Here is a 23,098-nt window from a genome sequence, read left to right as displayed (position 1 = left end):
GTCCTATGTTCCTATAATAAAGGGGAAATTACAGCATATCACTTTGTATGCACACAGCTCCAAGGACACAAGCACTGCCTCTCTCCCTCGCCCTCTCTCTCTCTCCAGGAGTCTGAATTTTCATCAATATAAAGTATTTAACAAAGATAAAGTTTTAACACCAGAGCCAAAAACATTTGGAAACTTCAATAGCAATGACGGGAATGAAAATTAATAAGCAAAGAGTAAATGTGATAAACCATGTCTAACACCTGGCACCTAGCATTTAGCATCTTCCCTATCCTTTCACTTACACCAAGCAGGCAAAAAGAAAAATGCTAACCAAGTTAAACCAGAGAGCTGACACCTCTAAGTTCTACATGTAGCAAGATACAAAAAAAAAAGGAAAGAAAGAAATTAGCAATTTTTGAAAACTAGGAAGATTAGAGGAAGAAAGGAAAATTCTGCTAGTAATGTTTTGCGTATTTGTCTTATCACTCCCAGTAGAAAGTTCTTTGAAGGCAATGACTGCTTCTTATTCATCTTGGCATTCTACAGCAAAAATATACACCATGTCTTGCCAATAGTAGGTTTTCCATAAACATCCACTGATGAATGAAATAAATTCTTGTTCCAATGAAGCTCAATAATTGAAACTTGAATTCTATTACATCTGCATTAAATGTTCTCAGAATGGAGTTAAATTTAGGGCCTTACTTTATATTAGAGCCTTGCAGAACATACCAGCAACAAAAGTGCTTTATGTCAGGTGCTGTTTTAATCAAAACAGCTTCTTGTGTTTTAAAATTTGAAAACTCTCGCAAGCTAATCCCAAGATGAGCAACTCAGTAAATCCAACCACTCCTGTGGCAAAGCAAGTCTTTATTAACTGGATCTGTTAGGAGAAAGCTGAAATGCTGCAGAGCAAGTGCTAATAACCTCATTATCCACTGGGGGCCATGCAGACAGTATGGTGGTGAATCCAAACAAAGGATGCAGAAAATTAGTTTTAGGATTTAAGAGCTATTGCTCTGAAAAAGTAGAACTACAGCTAAAATACAGTAACATTCTATTAAGTACAAACAAAATAAATGCTAATATTTCACATACATATATATATTTACATATGCATAGCTGTAGTTTTCCTTCCCTTTGAGCATATATTACTTCTTGGCATAAACCACTAGATTCTGATTTTTTTTTTTAACACAGCTTCACTTATGATCTCAAACAAGTTTAAGAATGCCTTGATCACAGAAAGCATTTCTATAAGATCCCTTTCATTCCCACCCCATCACCCACACCCACACACATTACAGAATCTAAAACTCTAATCAATGTATTGATTTGCTCTCTTCACATTAACGTTTCTTGAATGATTATAATGAACCTGTTATTTTTCCTTCTGGAAGTAAGGGCCTTCTTCACATTAATATTACATTAATAACCCCTCAGTGAGCCAGTGAAAGCATAGAAATAAGACGTGATAAACAGAGTTTACCTGACTCACCCATTATCCTGCTGAGTGCAGCATTTCTTGAGGGCGAGTCATCAAGCCCCTCGATCCCACTGCAGAGGGAATGGGAAATTCTCCGTTCCCTGTCATCCAACACTGTATCAATGGGCAGCTCAGGTCCAGGGGAGCTCCCAGGTAACTTCAGCTGTAGAGAAAAGGGGGCAAGGAAGAATCAGTGCTGGCGGTCCATTTAACAGCATGGGGGGATTCTAACAACTTGCCCAAGGCCTGTGTCCCACTGGGTACCAAATGAACTAGAACTTTTCACCCTATACCAAAATAATTTGTGATGACAGCTCTGCCTAATGACCAACTTTCTGATCTACTTTACACTGTACCTCCCATGAAGAGCTGTCAGATTTCAACCATTGGAGGGAAAATATGAATAGTAAAAGCTTTCTTTTTTTAAATTCTCATCTTGTTGCTTATATATTTTTAATTTGACTGTTGGTATCTGTTGAGATCAATTTAAGTTACAGCTTAAATAAGAATGTTTGCTTTGCAGTATGCATACATTATCAGAATGGAAGATGGATCAGGCTATATATTTTATACCTATAATAGTAAACATACCTAACAATGCAAATTTCTGCGTGTGTTTGATGGAATTATTTCCTACCATAAGACCTAAAGACCCCACTTATTAACTCTGTTGTCTTGAACACTGAACCTCAATTTCTTCTGCCATAAATCAAGAATGACCATTCTATTCTGTTCTTGCAATTTTTAAATATGAGATACTGAGTGATTGAGATAAGCATTTTGATAGCGAGAGAATAATATGAAAGCACCAAATATTCTAATGCAACAAAGGTCTGAGTATTTCAAAAACATATATAATCTATTAAATAAGCAGAAGAATAAAGGCCAATTTGTATAATCATAAATTCAAACAGTACATGGCATTCTTTATAACAGCCAGGTCTTATACGTCATACCCTTCACGGAAATAATATGAATAAGGGATTTATGCTAGTAGGGCCTTGAAACAAATTTGCTTCAAGGAGAACAAAGCACACTCAGCTACAATCTCCACAACACGGGCTCTGAGGTCAACTCAATGGACTAATATCTCAGGACACTTTGGAGTTGGCTGGCAGCCAGGAGGGAGGAAGTACAGCCCAGCCCAATAAAGTGGGAGAGAGACGGCTGCACATGCCAAACAGAAGAAACCACAACTGTAGTGGGTTCCTTCGTTTGAACAAATTATTTTATTTTTGTTCGAAGCTATCATGTGTTTAATATAAATGAGATATTTAATGAAGCTCCAAATTGTAGACTTCTCTCTCCCAGTTTGATAAGCACTGGGGAGGATTTAATGCATTGAAGGGTCAACACAATTACAATTGGAGGCACGTCAAACTGCAGGAGAATAATAAACTTGCAGCACTAGTGAATTAGACTCAATAAGGTTTAAGTTGTGAAATGAGGATTTGTCTTATTAGCTTTTTTTTAAATTGCAGATTACAAATGGCAGCATTACTGAAAAGTAAATTAAATATTCAGTGTCTCTGAAGTAAAAAATAAAAGAACATTTTTTGAAAGAATACTATGTCTAAACTCCAACGCACCATGGGGAGATACAAACAAAAACAATAAAATAAATACACTAATACCCTGTGCATTTAAGAACAAATATTTTTGAATTTAAAAAACTAGTCCAAGGTGGTGCAATGGTGGCTCAGTGACAGACTTCTCATCTGCCATGCCAGAGACCTGGGTTTGATTCCAGATGCCTGCCCATGCAATAAAAAAATATATAAAAAAATTTAAAAATTAAAAAAAAAAATTAGCACATACATTAAAGACACTAGAGCCTGCTTACTATACAATAATTTATTTCCAGAAGACAGCAATTGCATCCTCAAGTTTGCTTAACAGATGCATTTAATTCAACCATAAAACCCTGTGATTTTCTAGATGATAAAACCTTTATAAAGTTCATTCATGAGAAATCCCTCAATAGCTCAAGGGACTCTAATAAAATTTTATAAAATTCAAACAAAAATTCCATTAAAAAATAGTACACTCAGGCCTTTCTAGAGAAGCACAATAAGATGCCTGTTGGGAAAAGGCCTTGTCCTGGACCATTTTCACGGGAAAGATCCTCCACCTCCCTACTTCCCTTCCCCTGCCTAATTTGCATCTCAAAAGACAGATTTAAATGGAGACATCAACAGCCCACTACATAAATATTTAACAGAAGACACAATGTCTTTTAATTTAAAAAAAAAAAAAAACCAAAAACTGATCGGGGCACACAGTTTTAAGTCGTTTGATGATTTTATTTTTTTTAATTGAAAGAAAATGAGCTTATGAAAAAGAAACACGTCTGACTGATCCAACTCAGAGGACGGTGGTCTAGGAAGAAAGCAAGCCACAGCCCTTTCTCACAATCTAGCCAAACCCGCGTGGTCTTGTTCTATGAAAACCTTAGTAAAATTACACTTAATTAGAAGAATAAACTAATGTAAACAGAAAGAGCAATTTCATGCGGTGGGTGGTAGTTGTTGAAAATGCAAAGATTTTCTTCAATCCAACTTGATTCAGCCACAGGTAGAGGCAGTTCTACTGTTTGAACTGCCAGCTTCATTGCTAGGAGACTCTTTCTATTGTGAAAGACAAGACCAGCTCTAGGCTGCAGCAACTCCTACTGGTGGGTGTACAATGCGAATGTTCATTTCTAAAGCAATTTGGAAACGCACATCACAGGCCAAAAATATATACCCCATCTCCTTTGATTAGGTGTTTACAAATAATTAGGCCACTATCCTAAGCAAGAAATAAGCTAAGTGACTAATAGTTAAGTGACTCAATACGTGCTATCATTTTATTTACATAGATATAAAAATTGAGCATCATCTCAAAATCTAAAGTCATTGTAATTACACTAAACTTTTTGCTTTCATAATCAGAAAATAATAAATGCTATTTAATAACAAAAAAACTGGACAATGTCCAAGTAAAACGCTTTTCACACAGTCGCGACATAGTCTTCTTTTCTTAGGAAAAGTTAAATTCTTTGTTTCTTTTAAAACTCTAATGCAATTTCTGTGGGATTTAGTAAAACCTCATTCTGTTGTAAGCACGCATTTGTGGGTCTTTCATGTAAAGAAAATGTATCCCACCATCTCCACAATAAATGCTGAAAAGTTGGCATGGATGTGGCCTAATCCCCTTCAACAAACCTAAAACTTTACCCTGGTTAGTAATTGGCACAATCTTATTATTCAATATTTCAGTCTTTATGGGTTTATTCTATTTTATCCCCAATGCCTGGCAGAGAACAGGCCCCGGGTGAATAATTGGATGAATAAATTCATTCCTAGGAAAAGGGAATGACTCAGATTTTCCTTAAAATTTTTTAGAGATCTTTAACATACTAGGTCACGTAGAAGGAAGTCTTTAAAGCTGAGGGCGCAGCACAATGATAACTGAAAAGAAGTTTGACCTCAATTACAATCATACATTGTAGGAACTACTAACATCCAAAGGACAGGTAAGCACACAATAGTTAATGAAGAGGCAGGTTTCGGTTCTAGAAGCGAGTGGTGGGGAATTGGGAGTTTTAGGATACTGCGACCAATGCTGCTTTCACATAGGATCACATTTAATTTCCTGTATACCCCCACGGGGGGTGGAGGGGACGAAGCAAGAATCAGAGAGGTTAAGTATGAGCCCCAAGATATTCTGCAGGTACCCAAATCACTCTTCTGGTATGCAACAGAGTCAGAGTTTTAACTGATTCTGCCTGATTCTGAAGCCCATGCTTTTACTGTATACTACTTTCCAGTATAAATGGCCTGCACAAGCCATCACAGTCAATTAGACCCACTCATATGCATAAGAGGAACGGACAACTTGCTTCTAAATCACTTTGCCACTACCCTGGCCTTGCAACTATTGAGCAAATCATTTGACCTCTTTGCATTTATTTCTTAATAGATAAAATGAAGAGGATAAAAAAGATGCCTTTGGCCCTTTCCTATTTTAATATACTTTTCTTATTCTAAATGGATTAAGCCTAGAGAGAGAATTCATTTTAAAGTGGTCTTGATAACTAAATCTCTCTACATGAGGTCCAAGGCAACAGCTCACCTCAGACAATATTCTCTATTGGTACTACAGGAGGGCATTATACAAAATCACTTCTAACATAAATATAATTAAATGACCTGATGCGATGTTAAATATAGCAAATTTCCAAAAACATCAATTAGCTTAAAATATTCAAAATTGGCACAATTCTTCAAGACAGGATATTTTCAGTATTCCAACAACAATGACAGGTGGTTTTCCCCATTCCTCTCCAACCCCCTTCAAGGTTCTCAAGAAACTTGACCTTTGTGCCAAGTTTTAGCTTCTTTCTTTGTGTTTTCCAAAGCCAAAACAATGAAAAAGAGTGTCAGGACTTAGGAAAATGCTCTCTAAAAAACATAAGCTATCACTAAGGAGCACAAAACAAGGGGGGGCATTTCTTTTCTCTTTCTCTCTCTTTTTAAAGAAAAGAAATAATTATTGCTTATGAAATGTTTAAATATAAGTAAAAGCATTAGACCCAAGGAAAGGAAATCTGGATTCCCTGTAAAAAACAAACAAACAAACAAAAACAAAACATTTTGTTACATTTCTCTTTCTTTTAAGAAATTCAGACTATGATATATATATATATATATTTTTTTTTTTTTTTACATGGGCAGGCACCAGGAATCAAACCCGGGTCCTCGGGCATGGCAGGCAAGCATTCTTACCTGCTGAGCCACTGTGGCCTGCCCAAGACTATGATATTAACTAAGTTTTCTTTTTGTTTTAAAAGTGCTGGATTCTCTACATGACTGTTTGAGCATTCAATACAGGTCTATATGTCAGGTTCTGTTTAGATACACAGAAAGAAAAGGGTCATGGTAGATGGACATGGCCCCAGCTGACTCAGAACTTAACAGTTCCCAGGAAAGAAAAACAAATGAAGAGGCAATCACAATGGCATGCTAACTGCTTGATGAAGTAAGTATACTGGGCTACGGAAATAATATGGAGAGAGAAACTGAACGTTAGGAGTTGTGCAAGTCTTTGCTGGGTCAATGGCCCAAAAGGCCTGACGTGGGAAACCTAGAGTGGAGAGTGGGCATTGGTGCTGGAGCAGATGTCGGGTATTGCATGTCCTTGTGGGCCATGTCAGGAGGCTGGCATCTGTCCCAGAGACACTGGACAGTTCTCAAAGGGATCTCAGCAGGGAAGGTCACAATCAGATAGGTTTTCTAGGAAAATCTTCTCACTGCCAGTGGATTGAGAGAGAAAGCCGAGATGCAGAGAAATCCTTCAGGGAAGCTGCCACAGTCAAACTGATGGGATGACGGGACCTGAACTAGGGCAGTGGCAGAAGGTAGAGAAAAGTGGGTTGAGTGGAGAGAAATTCGGGGGGCTGAGCCTACAGATAGAATCAAGGCATTTGAGGAGTCAGGCATGACTCTAGATTTCTGCTTTCTATAACTGAAGGGTAAATGAAGGCACCATTTATTGCATGTGAGAGAGGAGCTGAAAGAGGAACTGCTTTTGGAGGAAAAAAACATTAAAACAGAGTTTAGGGTACCTTATGAATTAGGTGCCCGGAAAGCAGACCAGGGACTATTTCCTTGGGCAATTGAAGAGAAGGATCTAGAGCTAGAGTGGAGTTCTGAGCTGGAAACAGAGATGTGGGAGTCATCAGAAAATAGTCTCTATTTTCTAACTGGAGATGGGGCTGTGGAGATCCCCAAGGAACATGTGCAGAATAAGAGGCAGCAGCTCAAGAGCCTTGCAAAGCACAAAAAGAGAAAGAGGAGCCTCCTCAGAGGAGACTGAGAAGGAGCCAGAGCCTAGTAGGAGAAAATCAAGTTGGTTAGGGAAACACTTCTGGAATGAGGTACTGCTCAACGATTCCTGAGAGGTCAAAATAGACTGAGAAATAATTTCCAGAGAATGCCTCAAAAGTATTGTATAGGGATGAATATTAGTGATATGTGAGGATTTAAGATGGTTCCTACAAGGAAAGTTGGAAATAATTTTAAAGAAAATATATTGAGATATCTCACAGCGCTTCCCACATACAAGAGAAGGGGAAGGAAAGATGTGGTACAAGAGACTTTCTGCTGCAATTTTTTTACTTTCTCTAGTTTGCAATTAAGTGTGCAAACCCTTGTTTTAAAAATTAGAAAGTGAAGTAAAGTTTTTTGATATTGTCAAAGACTGGAATACATGTCTAACAGACCCAGAAGGAGAGAACTCAAGTACATTCTTTTGGCTTGAGGTCCATTCAGAACAACAAGATGTTCTAGGCTCATATCAATATTTACTGCAACATAATTTAGACACGCTCTCCTGGTGATTCAGGGAGAGGTTTTCCAAAGGTAATATGTAAGTACCACAGCACAAATCATATCTTATGGCTTATAGGAAGCTGAATTAAGCTTCTGTCTTCATCTAATTCTTTAGTTAAAACCTGTCAGTACAAAAGGCTTCTCGCTAGTATTACAAAGAAAGCACAGCACTCGTAAGAATTTTTTTTATATAATTGCTTTCTAAGCTTACTGTCCTAAGAAACCGTAATAACCAGCAATGTATGAAAATGACACTATGAGGAATACTGAATAAAGTTTATTACCATTTATTGCAGCTGTTCTCATACTAAAACCATTTCCATTCACATAAATTCACTTGCAGAAATGAACGAGACACAGAGATATTTCAGTGGGACTCCAATTTCATGTCTCTTACAGTGCAACAGGGAATAAAATCAGTGCTGTTATCAAAACATTTTCAGGCTAGCAGAGGTTTGCTTTGCTACTGTTTGGAGAACAATAGGGAGTAACCCAAATCAGACTAAAGTATGTCTGGATTCAGAATGCTAATCTTTAGTATGTTTCTTATATTCTTAGTCCTCCTATAAAGTTCAAGGTTTTCCTTCCAAGAAAAATTTTGAGATGGTGTTACGAGTTTTGGTTTGGTTTTAAGGAAACTAAGTAGAAGATATATTTTTCTGTAGAATATAAGTTTTATGAGAGAAGGATACTGCATCAGTTTTATTTTCCACTGTATCCTCAAGATCCAAGACACTTTCTGACACATAGTAGAAGCTCAGTAAGCCTCTACTGAATGGATATTATCTTGTGAGATGTGCAATAATTCAGCTGGCCAAGAGAAAAATACCTAATAAGGAACATGTATCTTATAAACTTACAGTTGAGAATTTTTCAGGTAGTACTTTGCAGGACTTACATTTAACAGATCAGTTAATGGTTCAGCAACCAATAAACACTATTATTTAACAAAAACCAGTCCAGTAGCCTACTATGAAGGACTAGTTTTTTATCTTACATAAGTAAATATTTTCATGTTCTGCTCCTCCCTTCTCTGACATTTTAGTGAAAGCTACTTTGTTCTCTTGTTCTTGTAGAAATTAGTCAATTGCTGTTGACTCATCCTACATTTGGCAAATAAAAACAATATGAAAACATCAGTGCAAATAACCTTCCAAAAATTGGTCACCTCTGTATTGACTAGCCACTGCGCTCACAAGCACATTTACTCTACAAAATATCATTATACAATATAGATTTAAATGAGTGGCCATTCCACCCTGTAAAGCTTGCATTTATAGAGCATTAAAAAAAAGAAGCAAAAAAGATTTATTAAATGTAAATATGGATTTAAAAATTAAGGACACAAATAATTTAGAGATAGTTTTTATTTATCTAATTTACTAGTAATTTTCTCTTTATTAATTTTAAAAGTAGGGATTTGAATATCAACAAAAACAAGAACACAATAAACTTTATGCTTGCAAAATGTAATTTTTTTCAGCAAATTATCAGGTATCATCTTTTTTCCATAGATGGCATATAATTTATTCCAGATGTAGATTTGTTTTTTGGGGTTCCAATATTAATTATCAAATCTGTATAAAACTTCTTTTTAATGTTCAAGCATTCAGCTATACCAGGAAGTATATTTTTACTTTTTGGGAAAACATATGAAGATACCATTCAGGAGAGGATATTCTCTTTCCTACTCACTAATTCCACACACAGCATACAGTTAGAACCAACCAGGGGGGTGTGTAATACATGCAAATGTGCAGTTTATATACATTACTGAATAAGGAGACATGCAGGGTGAAACACTCAACCCCACAATGAAGGAGAACAGGAAGACTGGGTGGGGGGGCAGAGGGATGCTTCACACTCTTGACCAGTCTCATAAGAGACCAACAACCTGTAAGAAAGTCAGACTGTCTCTTTAGGAATTTTGTAAGAGGCAACCTGTTTTTAGATAAACAGATGAGTAAGTTAAGTGGTTGCTTCATTGTTTTTCCCAGATTATGACCTCCCAGGTTCAATACTGCTGAATAGAAGATAAATTATTGGTTCTGAGAAGGAAGGTGCAGCCCAGTTTTCAAGAAGTGAACCCAATTATAGGTGCCCCTTAAAATCCCAGCATTACTTGTTAGTTAGCAGTAGAAAATTTTAATTTACATTTATAAATATCTTAAGGTAAGTGCTTTTTGTTTGTTTGTTTGTTTTTTGCATGGGTAGGCTCTGGGAATCAAACCAGGTCTCTGGCATGACAGGCAAGAATTCTGCCACTGAGCCACCACTGCCCGCCCCATTTAGAAATATTTTGATCACAGAATTAAGAAAACAAATTGTGATCCAGCAATAAAACAATAAATCTATAGCAAGCAAAGAGAATTTATAGAATCTTTTAAGATAAAGTCCCAGGACCTCTCATTCTTTGTCCAATATTAGGATGGAATCTCAGTCTAATTGCAATTTCAGATGGTAGTGGCTTTTGTGCTTTTAGGTTTTTATTTTTTACCTCATTGCACTTGCTTATTCGCCGTGCTACAATAAGCTGGATCATTCCTCGTTTGTTTCCTTCGGTAGACATAGACCTTCTTAGTGTTTCCATGGCATCTTGGTTTGTCTTACCCAACAGGGACTCTCCATTTACTGCTATCAGTTGATCATTCACTCGAAGCCTTCCATCCTGGGAAGAAAATAGGTAAAAATAACTGCTATAAAATATCCTGTTATAAATGAAGCCGCTTTGCCTTGAATTAAAAAAGAAAACAACAAAACAACAACAAAACCCCCTTTAATCCTAATGGACTATGCCCAATTGAACACTGGCATAATAACATCTAAGCAGCCATGGTAGTCTGTGTCTATTTCAATCATTCATACATTTGTAAATCAAGTCATTATCATAATCCGTTTGCCAAAATAGCATACTAATTCAAAGGACACAAAGTGATTACTTTCTTGCTTCCAGAGACCCCCATAGAGGTTATTTACAACCCAAGACATGGAAAAGCTCAAAGCTATTAGACAATTGCAGCCAAGGAAGTTTTTCCAGGCTGTGAAATCAGACAGAGTGACCCAGGGAAGGGGAAAAGACTAACCTTTACTATTCACCCCTCTGTGTCAGGACCTATCCTAAGTCTTGCATAGTTTATCTTCCTCTACCTTGAATGACTATGGAGGGTCTGTGAGATACAAAATGAAGAGGTGACGTCATGGGCTCCATTCCAAAACCACAGCTCACCGGATTTCTCCTAGTCTGATCACGGGGTTTCGTGAAGAAATCAGAAAACCTCTAAGTGTACACAATTCCTAATTAGGAACCGGGTTGAAATTAAAAATGTCTGTTGCGCATACGACTGACAAAGTTGAAATTGGCTTACTTTAGAGGCTGCTCCTCCGTTAATGATGGACTTGACAAAGATTCCCAGATCCGCATGGTTCTCTTTTGACCGGTTACCTTTGACACTGACGCCAAGACCAGCTGATCCCGAATCATTAAGTGGAACTTCAAACGTCAGAAATTCCCTGGTGCCATCAGGTGTGAGAACAATATCCTCATCTTCTGTTTTCTAATAGGGAACAAAATTGCATGACATATTTTATTGCGATGTTTCTTTCTCGTGGTTATTTGTAAAGATGGCTAATGAGTAGTTCTTCAGTCACAACAACGACACTATTTCCATCAAAGTTCCAGGGCACCAGGGGCAGCCGCACCTCTCCGGGTGATTCAGAGAACCAGCTGTTAATAAACCAGCTGTAGCACTTGTTTCAATATTAAAACAAACCTAAACCAGATTATGAGGAAAAAGGAGAAATATAGCAGAAGGACTGAAGATATGCAGAGTCTGACAGTTTGGAATTTTTGTTGTATGTGTGCCTGTTCATATACTCTAAATCACAAGATAAAAACTGTAGCAGCAGGAATCAAAATAAATAAATAGAGTAACGCATGTGTCCCCAGTTTTTTTTAGTAGGATTTTTCAACGTTATTCATAGTTTAATGTTCACTAATGTGTATCTTTTTCATTCACAAACAATAACAAATGCTGATGGTATCAGTCAGTAGAGGCAGGCATTCATGTTAAGAGAGCTAGTAAAGGGTTTTAAGCTTCAACATCTGTGAGACAAATTGAAGATAAACAACATTAGAGAAAATTTTTCCACAATATTGTGTCATACATAATACAGCTGGAGAATATTATTCAAGCAATATTGTTTAATTAATTAGTTGTCTATGCAAGCTTTGATTTCATAATTGCAGTCACCAAATGCATAAGACAATTGTCTTAAAAATGCAACATATTTATGATGTGCAAACTCTTGCTATTCCCCTTATAACAAGGTGTGCATGGGGGTGGGGGGAGAGGATTGAAAGCTTAAAATATAATCTGATGAGCTGAAGTGAGATGACATATTCTATCATGAAGAAACAATGGGTGCCAGAAAGGAAGCAGGCTGTCTTCTGAGTGTCTCTTCGACAATTCCTTCCACTGCTCCAAGACTTCAACCACCATCCACACAGATCACCTCCTGCTCGGTAAGACCAAAGCTCTTTCAAGCTCAGTGCTCCCAACCACATGATGGACGTGCGGCATCAGCTCCACAAATCACAACGAAATATCTCATCTAGTTCCACAACCTATTCCTCCTATTCTTTTCCCTGTGTTGAAATATTTCTTCAACATCCATTTAGTCACTCAAGACGGAATGATCATCTCATACTTGAGGAATGGCAAAACATATAAGGGGACATGGTTAGTCTGGGATAGAATGCATCTTTTAAAACTTGAGTTTTTGAAGAATGTTCAATTGTACACATAAAAGATAGATTGTCACACAAAATGGACTATTGCAGGGTAATGGAAATGTGGGTAGCTTTAATTTTTTTCTTTGTATCCCACCAAATGTTTGACATTTTGAAGGAGTCTAAATTAATATAAGGATGAAAAAATAACTTTAAAAAGGAATCTTTAGAATTTAATAGGAAATCTCAGCTGTCTCAATTTGCCAGAAATATTTTTTGGAAGTATAACGTTTATCAATAATATTACTTTTTTAGTAATTTTAATACATGAGATGCTATTTTTGAAATTAAAATTTATAATGTGATTTTTTTCAATGACATTTCTAATTAATATATAATAACATTTTGTGGCAGTATACTCTTTAAGTGATCTCAAAGGATTAAAACAATGAACTGAAGCAAAATTGATAAGGTTTAAAACAAAAATTATATTAAGAAATACAAAAAAAGAACAAATTGAAAAGATACAGGGCAGTAGCAATTAATACAGACAATACACTCAACTTTGCAAAGTAAACATATGTCGGCAAAGGGTCAAAACAAGGCCTTAAGATTGTTCACTAAACAGACTTTCTTATGTTTGACAATATTCCCAGAAAACAATTACATTTAAAATCAAACCAATGTGTTGGGGAGAAATAAACATCAAACACTCATGTGAAAAATACTTTCACACATTTGTTATGCAAAAGTATCTTTATGGACACATAGTTGGAAACAATTAAAGAATCAAATAAGGACTGTGTGAAATAAAAGAGCCACATCAGTATAAAATCTTTTCCCAAAATATAATACACATGGGTAAATTTTGTTGTTTGAACTTCAAGATATTATCAATAGCATGAGAACACATTGCAGTTCCCTTTTATTTTAAAAATTGAAGCAAATGAAAAATAACACATTGTTAATCAGTAAATTCCTAGAAAAACTGCATTTTTAAAGATATTGAGACCAAAGATAGTCCTTAGGAGGCTATGTTTAGGTCTGATCATTGAGTAAGTATGTTTGTCTCAAATCTAGATGATCCTTAATTGTCACCTAGTTATTTGGCTCTTGACTTTGGCTTTTTAATATTTATGATTTTGGCATTTCCATGTTTCACTGAGGTTTAAAATCCTCACTTTTTTCCCTACTTGAAAAATTAAGATTAAGAAGCTAACTGAAAATATGAAGACATGTTTTAATCAAGTTGGAGTCATTTCCTGACAAGCCCTATTCTAAACCTGCTTTAAAGGAGATTATATTATCTATCGAAAAGTTATATTTACTAGCAAAACTACAGGATAGGTACAATTTTTATCTTGAGCTCTTCTCATCGAGTCTTAAGCGTTATCATTATTAAAAACATTTAAGTGAGAGAATGCACTTTCCATATGATATTACATGATTAATCCATTTGGCTTTTGACATAATACTAAAATTAATGTCAGCTTTAGAACTCAATATCCTGATAGCAAAATGTTAAAAAAAAAAATTACCCTTCAAGAGCAATTTGAAATGTTAGATTATAGGAAACTTTTACAGAGTTACACTAATATGGGGATCCCTATATTCTGATAGAAAGTAGAAGCTAATTTTTCATCACTGTGATTGTTATTCAATCCAGATTCTGTACTGTATCAACATTTCTTAAATTAAGTTCTTTCTACAGAAATTCAATGTGTTTTTTTTAATTACCCTCAAGGCATTTATACATGATCAAGTCATTCAAACACATGCCATGCATTCAATCACATGCACACATGCATTTACATGCATGAGCTTATATAAACATGACCGTCCCCCATCAGTTCATCCTGTCAGTTATTCCTTTATCTACTACTCCATTTGCAGTTCTGGCTTTTAAAGCCCAGGAAAATCAAGGCATTTTTTGCTAAGCATATTAGAATAGGGCATAGCTACTGAACGGACAGTATAAAACCTTTTCCCAGCGTCCTCAGAGCAGCAGTGATATGCTCTGAAATGAGATAGGAAAATATTCATAAGTGGCCAGCCACAAGCCTGCTTTTCCTTCTTTCCCAAACTCTCACTCCAGTACCCACTGATAGTGATACAAATGACCAACAGGCCACTCTGAAACTGCAGCTAATCTATACCACGGTCCTCTCTGTAGGAGAGGAAATAAAAATTGATCATGTTAGATAGCAGAAATTCTAATCATGAGAAGAACAATCTCTGAACCTTATTATATGAAAATTTTGTTGAGTAAATAAAATATTGTGAAGAGAGGCGAAATAAACATGATATGTACACACATCATACGAAACCATACAATTATAGAACTGGGTCCAAACTCCGATTCTGAGCGCTGCAAAGAAATAAATCACTCTGCAAACATTTTATCACTCCCATTATAATTTACGGATTTTGCTCTCTACATTATGACCTCCTTCATGAAGTTACTATCTTTAATAATAAAAAGATCACTGTTCCCACAACAAATAGGAAAGGAAGAGAACAAGCCCTTCATTAAAGAAAAGTAAGTGAACCAATAAATAAGCTTCCAAAACAAGGTTAACTTTTTCTAGCAATGAAAGATATGCAAATTAATCTAGCAAATAGCTATCAAATTACTAAAGATATATATTTTTTTAATAATGATGCACAACATCATAGAAGGTGTGGGGAAATGGGTACTTTTTTTACGCTGCTGGGGAAAATACAGAAAGGTACAATGTTTGTGGAAGTCAGTTTGCAATGCTTATCAAAGACCTCTACGTTTTCCTTACTGCTTAACCCAGAAATATTACTTTAAGTTACATATCCTAAAAAGCTAATTGTGGCCACACACGAAGATTTAACCATGAGGATGGGCACTGCTTTAATTGTAATAGCTAAAAATTGAAAATAATCAACACAAATGACACTGTGTATACACAATGGAATGTCAGCCATTAAATGGTCTCAGAAAGGCTTATTTAGTAGCACAGAATAATATCTGTGGCTAAGAAATTGGGTTTTATCTATGGATTTTCATAACTTCCAGTAAGTACTTCATCCATCATAAGCTTTGACACCCCATTTTTATACATTGTTCAATGTCCTTTTTCCCATAGCAGTAGCCACAAAAGGAAGGAATTTACGGACGTTTTTCCTTGTGCCAGGAACAAGGTGCACGGTTACGATATTCATAGGTAAAGGGGAAAAAATCATGAAAAAATGTACGACAAAATGATGACACTGAAGTAACATAATTGCAGGAGATTTGAATTTTCTTCTGTGTCTATCTGAATTTTCTACAGTTGATATGTGCATTATTTTTGTAATATAAAAGTTAATTTCTTCCATTTTTTCTTGCTCAAGAGCAAAATGTGGGGATGGCGGGGGGGTGAGGAGAGTATATACATGGGGCAGAGGGTGGTGCTGGGAGAAGAAAGAAAAGGACCCTGGGAGCATCATACAATGGCTCTAACCAAAACAGGCTGTGGTGGCACACCATCTAATCCTCAAACCTGTCACAAGTTTTCTTAGAAGCTAAAAAGAGAACACACTCCATAATCACACAGAGATCAAATAATGCACACGCCTTTCAGAAAAATATCAACCACCATTTACGTTTTTAATTAGAAGGAGGAGCTTTTAAATTCCTCGATTATCTTGATTTTTTTCTTTTTTACTTTAATGACAGAATAATCGCAGTCATATGCCAAGGCTTCTTTTAAGTTATTTTAACTTATCCCACATGTGAGGTAAACATGCACGCATGTTATTTGAGTCGTTATATTATGGTTTATTATTCTTATTAGCAAAGTTAAAATGACACATCAGGCTTCATAATGTTCTTTTCTAATTCCAACAGGAGATGCCAAATAAATAGAACTTAAGAGATTTCTTTAAAATTTCATATGGTAATAAAAATACTAAGATAAACTGTTTTACACAGTTTTTGATCTTTAATGTTAACCAAGAAAAATACTTATTCAGAGAAACATCAGATAAGCCCTAAATGGGGAACATTCTACCAAATAATTACCCTGTATTCTTTAAAAAAAAAATCAAGGTTATTAAAAAAAAAAAGGTAAAGAAATATCTACATTAAAGGATATTGAGGAGACATAACAACTAAATGTAACATGTGATCTCAGATTGGTCCCTGAACAAAAATTCTCTTCTATTCCATTCTTATTTATGAGTTCATGCAATAGAAGACATTAAAAGGGACAATTAATGGTCTAACAGTTCAATACTATTTTCCTGATTTTGATAACAATGAATTTACCTAAGAAAATATCCTTGTTCTTAGGTTATATACACAGGAGGGCTTAGGGAAAAGGATGCATTTATAGCTATGATTTATTTTAAATTCAGGAAAGAAATTACAAGGGGAGTGGAGAGAAGAGGAAAGGAAATGGAGGAGAAGAAAGTGCATTACAATATTAACTTTTAGGGATCTGGGTTAAGGGTATACTGGAGTTTAATTCTTTAAACTTTCCTGAAAATCTGATGCTTCAGAATCAAAATTACAAAGAATAATTAACCCAGATTAATCTTGCTATTTTAAAAATAGACATTATGCCAATAATATTTTTTAAGTAAGTAAATTGCAAAAATCATGCCACAAATTTTAAATGTATTATCAGTTTTATTACCATATAGCAAAAGGGAGACAACAAAAAAATAAGTAAGACCGATTTTCCCAAGGGAAAATACACTGAACATCAAGAAATCTTTATCTTACAACAGTAAGAATAAGTAATTGCAGGGTGGGCCACAGTGGCTCAGGAGGCATAGTTCTTGCCTGCTAGACCGGAGACCTGGGTTCATTTCCCAGTGTCTTCCCATGTAAAAATAAATAAATAAATAGATAGATGATAGATAGATAGATAGATAGATAGATAGATAAATAATAAACAAACAAACTTGTAGATCTTTAAAAAAAAGAATAAGTCATTGCAAATGAATGCCTTAAAAATGGTTACAAAGATTCATATATATTATCATTACTATTTTTGTAGAATCATGAAAATATTCTAAGCCAATTTTGGAATGTCTGTTTTAAAATAAGTTTGAATGAACAAAGCACTGGAAGTAGCATTTTATAGAAATCTTTGTGACAATAGCATTATTTAATGTTCAAAACCAAACTGTCAAGTGCATTGCTAAAGGAAAAGCTATTATAAAACCATAAAAAAAAGAAATCAAACTGTTGAGATGACCGTATAGTTAACACGTTAGTAAAAATCTTCCCCCAAAACTCAAATTAGACTTGTGTACACTTCCACATGTGTATTCTATGGCATTCAAATGAATTCAGCACTGTGAGTCTTAAGTTCTTGCTAAAGAGTTTATCACAGAGAATGTATACACAGTTTGGTATGAAGAGGTGATATATCAGATTCATAGTCCCATTATCCCCACTTTCCCACTTACGGTGGGGCCAGTGAAGTAGCCTATACCTGATCTACTACAACAATTAATTATAAGAACATATCAATGACCATGCTTATGCTTACCTCATTAAACTAAAAAATGGAGACTAAACCTTTCTGAAGCTAGCTTATCAAGATGTCCCATGATCTTCAGGGAGGTTCCCAAATAATTCCCAAAGCATCCCTGCTGTTTTTTGAAGGAGATCCCACTAACTCTCTTCAAACCCCTTTTAAGCTCTTGAAATTTAAGCATGTATGTTACCGACTTAACTCTGTTCTAGTAACGTCTCTAAACTCCTGACTACATTCTTCTCTAGAACTCTATTCATACCCAAAGCTCTGGATGTTTCTAACATGCAATTATATTCTTATGGATCCCACACAAGTATTCTTAGGAGGCTTCCAAAGCCAGTTTGCATTCATCCTATTTGAAGCCCAAGAAAGACACTGGTGCTTTGGAAAGTCACTGCCTGGAAGACTAGTTGGTAAATTCACTACCTCATATATTCTCTAGCCCAACCAGAATATCCACAGTGACAGGCTCATATCAAGCAAATAAACTTCAAAGGCAAAGCAAATAAACTTCTAGGACCTGGGGCCTTTATTAAATAATTTAGCTTTTTGCCCTGGTTTTGAATTGGTAATCTAAAACTAGAATTTCTAATCTCCAACTCTTACAAATGTGTCTAATATTTGGAAAATATGCAGTAAATTTACTTCTCAGGCATTGAAAAGATCTCTTTTCCACTGGGTCTACCCATCTCCCAGACTAATTTATGGGTCTGGGTAATACTCAAGGAAGGAACAAATTCATTGAGTTTCTAATTTGGGCAAGGTAAGGAGTTACGTGCTTTAGGACAGATCTGTTCTCCAGGTACTTAAATCATATAAAAGTGTAAAGAATAACAGAGACCTTAAATGATAAGACATATTCAGTCAACAAATACATACAAACAAGACAAATATGATGAAAATCAGAGAAGGGACTAAACACTACTTCCATTTTGGGACAGACACTTCTCACCATCTTGACTAATAAGGTAAACATCCAAGCTCCCCTATATATATATATATATATATATATATACACACACATACTTTTCCTTCTCTTTTTCTTTCATCGTGTTTTAGCAAAATTCAATCATATTTTATTAATATCCAATGTGAAACTTATAGTGCATTACCTTAGAGTTAAAATACTTATGTGTGTCTAATCCTGTAGATTCTTTTTTTTTGTATTTCTGCATAGGAAGCTGTTTCACAACTGACATGGAAGGGTAGGAGAAATCTGTCCTTAGATACTTGAGTCAGGCAACCTGAGTTTCATAACTGTCTCCTTCTCTTAAATAAAAGCTGACAGGATTGGGAGAAATGACCTACACATTCCAAATTTAGTTCTTTTTCCCTCTCTTTTAATTAGGATAATATTGTTAACTAAATCCTAGTAATTGTGAAGATTAAATGAGATAATCCAAATAAAAAGCTCAGCAAAATAATACATCAATAAAAGCATTCACTGATAGTGCCTTAATGTTAAAATCAACGTTAAATTTTACAGGTAACAGGAACTATTTTCTGTTTTCTGTGGGTCTGTGCAAATCATGCATAGTACATGATAAGAACAATACTTCTCTTCAGGAAAAGAGAAAGAGATAATTCTCCCTAAAGTTACCTACCCTGTGTTGTAAGTGGATACACCATGGTTTGCTTTGGAATCTATGTTGATAAAACTCCAAATGAAAACTGCATTCAACTCAGATTTACAGTGAAATCCCTGATACATTTTTTTCCTTTTGTATTTCTAAGCAACAACAAACAAAAATGACCCAGGATTTCATAAACCTAGAATGAGAAACAAAAGAAAATCACTAAGACAAAATATTAAATAAAAACAGCCAAAGCTTGTCATGAAGTTTCCTTTGAGCTTTACTGTGTGCCAAGGATGGGTAATATTTAAAATGCCGGAAACAGACCCTTGCCATCAAAATGAACAAAAAGCAGCAATGATCCAGGGGTGATTTTTTTAAGACTACAATTTTTAACATGAAGCCTTTAACAACCAGAAATGTACTGTATAGCCAGAGGACAAACAGAACCACAGGTGGTGTAAAGGGAGATATAAAAAACAACCGATCGGAGGGGGCCAAGACGGTGGCTTAGCAACGTGTGCGTTTTAGTTCGTCCTCCAGAACAACTACTAAATAACCAGAAACAGTACAGAACAGCTCCCGGAGCCACGACAGTGGCCGAATACACAGCGTACCCCAGTCTGGACCAGCTGGACCGGCTGCGAGTCTCCGGAACTGTGAGTTCCACAAGCCGCAGCGGCCGAAGCCCGGCACCCCTCAACCACAGGTAGCTTCCCGGAGGGAAAGGAAAGAGACTCTAACAGTAGCAGGGACTGAGTCCAACCAAACACCAATTGCCGCATTAATAAACAAATTCTGACTACTAAAAATAGGCCCCCAGCTCAGGCGAAAGTGGTCAAGGTGGAGGTCGTTTATTGGGCTAACCGAAAAAGAGGAAAGGGGATGAAACAGAGGTTTTTGTGGCTGTTTCAACGGAGGCTTGGCTGCCTCTGGATTCAGCGGTGGGACTACTTCGGCTGCAACTGCCCCAGGCATAGGCAGAAACAGACTGCTTTCAGGGCTATTTCCCACCTGTGCCTTCCCCAGAGGAGGGGTGAAGCCCAACTTAGGTGGAATCCCTCTCTCAAGGAATTCAGACCCCAGGGCTTGGCAATTTGAAGCCATTAAAGCCAGCCTACAACCTCTCCTCTGTCTCCACCATGCCCCCAGCAGGGAGAGCCTTCCAAAGTTAAAGGAGCCACAACATCTTTTGCTGGTGGGACCCGCAGACAGACAAGCGCCACATACTGGGCAGGATAAGAAAACAGAGCCCAGAGACTTCACAGGAAAGTCTTTCAACCTGCTGGGTGTCACCCTCAGGGAAAACTGATGCAAGTAACTCCTTTCCCCTGATAGGAGGCCAGTTTAGTCCGGGAAATCCTGGCTGGAGTCTATAATACCTACGTAAACCCTCCTAAGGGTGGGGAGGGAAAAGGCACCTTACAAGCAGAACAAGAAACAAGAAAACAAGAACTGAAAAATTACTCTCTGTTAAACAAAACTTAAACTACAGGCTCAGAAAAAGCTGAACTGAAGGTTAAAGAACAGATAGACAACAAACTCATCTAGCAAGAAAAACCTAGGTAAGATAAGTGAAAGCAATCTCCAGAATAAACTAATTAAGGTAATTAAATGTCTAGACGCCAGCAAAAAGTAACAAATCACACCAGGAAAATTGAAGATATGGCCCAGTCAAAAGAACAAACCAATAGTTCAAATGAGATACAGGAGCTGAAACAACTAATTCAGAATATACGAACAGAAATGGAAAACCTCATCAAAAATCAAATCAATGAATTGAGGGAGGACATGAAGAAGGCAAGGAATGAGCAAAAAGAAGAAATGGAAAGTCTGAAAAAACAAATCACAGAACTTATGGGAATGAAAGATAAAGTTGAAGAGATGAAAAAAACAATGGAAACCTACAATGGTAGATTTCAAGAGACAGAGGGTAGAATTAGTGAACTGGAGGATGGAACATCTGAAATCCAAAAAGAAACAGAAACTATAGGGAAAAGAATGGAAAAATACGAGCAGGGACTTAGGGAATTGAATGATAATATGAAGCGCACAAATATATGTGTTGTGGGTGTCCCAGAAGGAGAAGAGAAGGGAAAACGAGGAGAAAAACTAATGGGAGAAATTATCACTGAAAATTTCCCAACCCTTATGAAAGACCTAAAATTACAGATCCAAGAAGTGCAGTGCACCCCAAAGAGAACAGATCCAAATAGACGTTCTCCAAGACACTTACTAGTCAGAATGTCAGAGGTCAAAGAGAAAGAGAGGATCTTGAAAGCAGCAAGAGAAAAGCAATCCATCACATACAAGGGAAACCCAATAAGACTACGTGTAGCTTTCTCAGCAGAAACCATGGAGGTGAGAAGACAGTGGGATGATGTATTTAAATTACTAAAAGAGAAAAACTGCCAACCAAGAATTCTATACCGAGCAAAACTGTCCTTCAAAAATGAGGGAGAAATTAAAACATTTTCAGACAAAAAGTCACTGAGAGAATTTGTGACCAAGAGACCAGCGCTGCAAGAAATACTAAAGGGAGCACTAGAGACAGATACAAAAAGATAGAAGAGAGAGGTATGGAGAAGAGTGTAGAAAGAAGGAAAATTAGATATGACATATAAAATACAAAAGGCAAAATGGTAGAGGAAAGTACTACCCAAACAGTAACAACACTAAATGTTAATGGAGTGAACTCCCCAATCAAAAGACAGAGACTGGCAGAATGGATTAAAAAACAGGATTCTTCTATATGCTGTCTACAGGAAATACATCTTAGACCCAAAGATAAACATAGGTTGAAAGTGAAAGGTTGCGAAAAGATATTTCATGCAAATAACAACCAGAAAAGAGCAGGAGTAGCTATACTAATATCCAACAAATTAAACTTCAAATGTAAAACAGTTAAAAGAGACAAAGAAGGATATGTCTACTAATAAAAGGAACAATTCAACAAGAAGACATAACAATCATAAATATTTATGCACCAAACCAGAATGCCCCAAAATACGTGAGGGAAACACTGCAAACACTGAAAAGGGAAATAGACACATCTACCATAATAGTTGGAGACTTCAATTCCCCACTCCCATCAATGGTCAGAACATCTAGACAGAGGATCAATAAAGAAACAGAGAATTTGAATATTACAGTAAATGAGCTAGACTTAACAGACATTTATAGGACATTACACCCCACAACAGCAGGATACACCTTTTTCTCAAGTGCTCATGGATCATTCTCAAACATAGACCATATGCTGGGTCACAAAGCAAGTCTCAACGAATTTAAAAAGACTTAAATCATACACAACACTTTCTCAGATCATAAAGGAATAAAGTCGGTAATCAATAATAGGCAGAGCACCAGAAAATTCACAAATACGTGGAGGCTCAACAACACACTCTTAAACAACCTTGACAGTGGGTCAAGGAAGAAATTAC

The 23,098-nt window shown here is 36.3% G+C and overlaps 1 protein-coding gene across 22 annotated transcripts in view; it reads right to left on the bottom strand.

Moving 5' to 3' along the window:
- The window catches only part of PARD3 (par-3 family cell polarity regulator), a 676,839-nt gene that overhangs the window by 240,577 nt on the left and 413,164 nt on the right, over window positions 1-23,098 (bottom strand). For 12 of the 22 annotated variants that reach the window (XM_077152059.1, XM_077152104.1, XM_077152083.1 and 9 more), the window contains 3 exons: window positions 11,217-11,405; window positions 10,349-10,519; window positions 1,481-1,640 (listed from right to left, as the gene is read on the bottom strand). In XM_077152059.1, the coding sequence (XP_077008174.1) occupies window positions 1,481-1,640; window positions 10,349-10,519; window positions 11,217-11,405 (520 nt within the window). The remainder of the gene's footprint in view (window positions 1-1,480; window positions 1,641-10,348; window positions 10,520-11,216; window positions 11,406-23,098) is intronic. The other 10 variants (XM_077152071.1, XM_077152095.1, XM_077152076.1 and 7 more) reach the window with 1 other exon arrangement.

This window comes from Tamandua tetradactyla, chromosome 1 (assembly GCF_023851605.1).
Source record: "Tamandua tetradactyla isolate mTamTet1 chromosome 1, mTamTet1.pri, whole genome shotgun sequence".
NCBI classification, from domain to species: domain Eukaryota; kingdom Metazoa; phylum Chordata; class Mammalia; order Pilosa; family Myrmecophagidae; genus Tamandua; species Tamandua tetradactyla.
The sequence above is the reverse complement of the archived record's forward strand: the minus strand, read 5'-3'. Positions and strand labels throughout refer to the sequence as shown.